The sequence below is a fragment of the Orycteropus afer genome, unplaced genomic scaffold (genome assembly GCF_000298275.1).
Source record: "Orycteropus afer afer isolate SDZICR_OR568_19922 unplaced genomic scaffold, OryAfe1.0 scaffold00001, whole genome shotgun sequence".
Classification (NCBI taxonomy): Eukaryota; Metazoa; Chordata; class Mammalia; order Tubulidentata; family Orycteropodidae; genus Orycteropus; species Orycteropus afer.
In genome coordinates this window covers 31027882-31033155 of record NW_006921588.1, presented here as the reverse complement: position 1 = coordinate 31033155, position 5274 = coordinate 31027882, and the positions used below count along the sequence as shown (strand labels likewise).

General features: G+C 34.9%; 1 protein-coding gene across 1 annotated transcript in view; it reads left to right on the top strand.

Moving 5' to 3' along the window:
• The window catches only part of UBR3 (ubiquitin protein ligase E3 component n-recognin 3), a 347537-nt gene that overhangs the window by 210729 nt on the left and 131534 nt on the right, over positions 1-5274 (top strand). Inside the window, exons 21-22 of the mRNA XM_007953244.2 lie at positions 1743-1884; positions 4860-4964. Of these exons, the coding sequence (XP_007951435.2) occupies positions 1743-1884; positions 4860-4964 (247 nt within the window). The remainder of the gene's footprint in view (positions 1-1742; positions 1885-4859; positions 4965-5274) is intronic.

Here is a 5274-nt window from a genome sequence, read left to right as displayed (position 1 = left end):
CAACCTTCCTTCCGAGGAGTGGCTGGTGGGTTTGAACCGCCAGCCGTCTGGTTAGCAGGCAAGTGTCTTAGCCACTATGCTACCAGAGCTCCCCGTTAGAGCCTTAGAAACCTATGGGGCAGTTCTGCTCTGGCCTATAGAGTCTAATGAATCAGAATCAACTTTATGGCAGTGGGTTTGTTTTTTTTCTGGTTTAGAGGGGATCAGAGGGAGCTCTGGTAGCGTAGTGCTAACCAGAAAGCTAGTGGCTCAAACCCACCAGCCACTCCTCGGAAGGAAGGTTGGGCAATCTACTTCCACAGTGGTACCACCTCAGAAACCCACGGAGGGGTTGCTATGAGTTGGGTTCGACTCGATGGCACATAACAACAGCAACAACATGGGATCAAATTGGCAACAGCAACTCAGAAAATAGGAACCTTAGGAGCCAATAAGGTTATGTTAATGAGGGAAAATAACTGAAAAGGAGGATGACAGTGATGCACAACTGAAAGAATATAGCCAGTGTCACTATATTATACAGTAGAAACTGTTGACTTGGTCTGTGTTTTGCTATGCATATTCTAAGCAATAAAAAAATAAATAAAATTGAGAAAAAAATCTTGAGAATCTTTACCAATTTATTTTTCTTGGACTATTAGAAGTATGTTACAATTTACTGTGGTTGTGGATATGTTAGTTTCTCTGAGCAGTTCTTTAAAACTTTGCCTTTTGTGCTTTGAGCCTCCTGTTATTTGCATACAAGGGCCTAATTATTACCTTCCTGGAAACCTGTTGTTGTTCTGTCTCAGAAGAGACAGACAAGCTTCTTTCTTTTCCTTTGGGTTATGTTTTCACTGAGGGAAAAGCCTTTCGACTATGTGGGCTCTTATTTCCACCTCAGAGCCTTGTGTGAGCCCAAGGACTTGAGAACTGTTTGCCAAAGGACTTTAAACCTTTGGCTAATGCAGTGTTGGTGTTTGTGTTGATTCCTTGTTTGATTCCGGTACTTTGGGAATTCCTTTTTGTGAGCTCAAATATATATTTAAAGGAATGTATTTTATATTTCATCCAGCTTTTTTATTGTTGATAGTGGGAGAATTTTTAGGTTATCTCTTTTGCTATATTGTTGAAACCAGATATTTCTTTGTTCAGTTCTTCATTTTGTATTCTTTCTGTTCTTTTCCTTTTGTTAGCATTTTTCAATTCATAATACCTTATAGTTTTTAGTGTGGCTCTTTCTACTTATGTAGGAAAGGAAACAATGTTAATTGTGGAGCAAATAGATAGCATTTGGTGTTTTTAAACAATTCCATTAAAAGCAGTACTGGTAGTCTTCAGCTTATGACAGGGTTTTGTTCTGATGACTCTGTCATAAGTTGGTTCTGATAAAGGTCAAATACCTGTTGTTTTTTTCCTTCAAATTTTCATTATGATGGCTTTTTATTATCAGTACCTTTATAAATTAGATCTTGACTATCTGCAAGTGAACATCTGAGAATGATAACACTTGCAAATTATGCATTGCAACATTGTGTATAGTACATATTACTAATAGTAAAATGTAAAAACAAACAAAAACAAAACCCAGGTGGTTGTAAGTTTAGTTCATTGTAACTCAAATATGTCTGACATAAGTTGGGAACTACCTGTACTGAGTAGAAAAATTTGACAAAACAATTGATGCCTATAAAATCACTATTGAAATTACAGTTTAATTTTGAGTCTGTTAACGTAATTTTTGTTTTGTTTTCTTTTAACAGTTTAAAGCAGAGTGGAAAATTCCCTGGAAATCCCTGGCCCCCTTATAAGAGAAGGACAGCACTCCATCCCAGCTATAAAGGTCTCATGAGACTTTTGCACTGTAAAACTTTACACATTGTGCTATTCACTCTGCTTTACAAGGTACAGTAGCAATTTAAATAGAAAGAATCAGATTAGAATTTATTTTCAAATGAAAGTACTAAAAGATGGCAGAAAAATACCACTTTTAAAGCAATATATATATACATACAGATATATAGAGAGCCAGTTAAGATATATGAGGTTATGTCATAATCATATACATGTGAATACCAACTTGAAAATAATGGATAGCTAAGCCATTTTTTTAGGATACTATTTGTCTAGATAAGACAAATACCTAGCTTCAGTTAGAAGTATTTATTTATGGCTACTGTGGAGTAAGAAGGCAACTACAGGTGGAACTACAGAAGGAATAGAATGAACAACAGGGAGCAAACAAACACAGGAACCCACTAAAATGATCAAACGAAGATGGCAGCTGTGGGGCAGAGAACACTTAGTTTAGAGGATTAGTCAGTAAAATGATTTAAAAATGTCCTTTTGCTTAATAAGAAATAGAATATTTTTTCTTATTAAAAAGGCATTATTTTACAAATAATTTATTGAATGCTTACAGAGCTCTGGTGGTGCAGTGGTTAAAGCATTTGGCTGCTAACCCAAAGGTTGGCAATTTGAACCTACCAGTTGCTCTGTGGGAGAAACATGAGGCAGTATGCATCCATAATGATTTATAACCTTAGAAATCCTATGGGGAAGTTCTACTCTGTCCTATGGGGCCACTATGAAGTGGAATCAACTCGATAGCAGAGGGTTTTTGTCACTGCCAGGTTTTATTTCAGATATTTTGTATACGTTTACTTGTTTAAATCTAGTAAAAATCCTTATGAGTAATAATTTTATTATTATTCTCACTTGTTCAGAAGGGACAATTGAGTTTTAGAGGTTAAATAACTGGTTTAGATGGTGAAGCTGAGTAGTGTTATAAGCAATAATTAATGAGTAATTCATGCTTTAAAAATTAAGGAAGCCTTATTGCAAATGATTTGTATTCTTTCAAGTTACATTTTTTCACCTTTTTCATTTGTTTAACATAAAAATAGTATTTTACCAGAAGTAAATAGGCAGTATTTTAACTGTTACAGAGTTACTATGAATGAAATTTAAAATTCCAACTTCATAATAACTTTCATGATTTTAGTGAGAAAAATTCCTTTGACATTGAATTTGCTTAATCTTGTTGAGTCATCTTTGTAAAAATCAATTTTAGTAAACCACCTTCACCCCTTGCCATGTTTAATATTGAAAAAATCTTATACTACAGAGCATTTTAAAACTCCCCAGGAAAATCATTTTTAGGTTTTTCTTTTTTACAGTATCTAATAAAGTGACTTTTTTCTCCTTTTTAAAGTTACTCATATGAAGACAATTTCAAGTAAAAATTTATTTAAATTTAGCTGATAATGCTATATTTATTCAGAGGAGGTAACGTAGTATGATAGAAAGAATAATGTCTTGGGAGTCTGTAATCTTCATTCTAGTGTTGCTGACATTAGCTGGGTTTGTGGCTGTGTCTTGATTTCCTCTCTGTAATGTAATTAGACGGTAGGAAGGTTGGTCAATCTACTTCCATAGTGATACTGCCTCGGCAACCCAAGGAGGGGTCACTATGAGTCGGGGCCAGCTTGACGGCACATAACAACAACAATGACAACAACATAATTAGAAACAGTGTTCTCTGTTGCCTCCGTGGCTTCCATCCCCTCTTGCTACTACTTCTGCTCCTTATACCATCAGTGCTACCTATTCATTGTTGAACACTAATCGCTGGACATTATAGTAAGCAAATTACAGGCATCAGCTCATGTAATTCTAACCACAATTCTGCATTATTGCTCCCATTTTAGAGATGAGAAAACTTAAGCCAGAATCTCTTGTTCAAAGTCAAATAGTTTAGACCAAGCTCATGTTAAACAATCTGGTTTTTAAGAAAAAGTTTCAGAGCCTACATTCTTTACTATTGGCCTCACAAGAGATGACTAGAAAGCCCTCTCAGTAGCCAACATAAAATTTAGTGACTGAAACTCCATTCTTATTCACAATAGATTAGGTCTTAAGTGACCAAGTCCTTCTTTCTCAGCCCTCTCAGCCATTTGGAAAATTTCTGTTAGGTCAGCCTAGACTGTCTTCTTTTTGGCTGTGCTATATTGTCCACAGCTGATACTGCTACTCCCATCAAACCTCTTGCTCTTTATTCCTTCCCTCATTTGGTCAGATGGCTTTTGTATAATGATGACAAGGTGGCTGGCCATTTCTCCTTATGGTATTTTAAATATCTTTTAATTAGTGATCTGTTACATCATATTGAATAAGTGATTGGAGTAGGTAGCCCTGAAGTCCTGTGTAAAATGTGTAAGATTGTATTATATTCCCTGTATAAAGTCACATTTATTGTATTTTCACAGAAAAGCCTCTCTGCTAACCATTTGCACCCTTTCCTTTCTCATGCACGTAAACTGCACACTAACATACATGCTTATAGAACCACACAAAATAATCAGAAGCTCAGAATTTTAGTTTCATAGATAGACTTTAAGAACATTAATGTTTTATAAACATTTATTTTGCTTCCACTTATGTGCCAGCTGCCATACTAAACACATTTGCACAAAACCCCTTATTTAACAGATTTATTTGTCTGATATTATTGTCATCAGGAGAAGAGTATCAGCAAATTAGAATGTAACATGTTCTTGTTAAATTGTTTTATTAGATACTGGTATATTTGTTATGAATAGTTTCAGTGGATTATTAAATGTGTTAACTTTTAGCAAAAATGCAAATTTAGTATTTCTGGCTATTGTTTTAAATATTATGTGATCTTGAGAGGGAACCTTTTTTGTTTTAGATTGCCGGCTCACTAAGATACAGTTTTACTTAAATATCAGATCATGCTTTTATGTTTATTTTTATAAATACTATTATTTTAACTTACAACATTAAAACATTTTGGACCTTTAAGTGACATATATTTTGTGAGAAAATAATGACAAGACTTTCCTCCTCCCTTTTTAAAGATTTTGATGGATCATCAAAATCTGTCAGAACATGTTCTCTGCATGGTTTTATATCTGATTGAATTAGGACTTGAAAATTCTTCTGAAGAGGAATCAGATGAAGAGGTAAGTAGTTTCTCATATTTTTAAATAATAAAGTTATAACATGCCTCAGTAAAGGTAGTATGTGGTCTTAAAGTATACTTACGGATTCATCATACTCTAAGATTTGCCTAGTCATCCTTCTGAGGAGTGGCTGGTGGGTTTGAACTGCTAGCCTTCTGGTTAGCAGTCACATGCCTTAGGTGCTACACCACCAGAGCTCCAAGAGTTGTTCTTTTCTTTTTTAATGGTGATTTGGGTGAAAATTTACAGAGCAAATTCACTTTCCATACAGCAGTTCACATATACTTTGTCTCATGTCATTGACCACAGT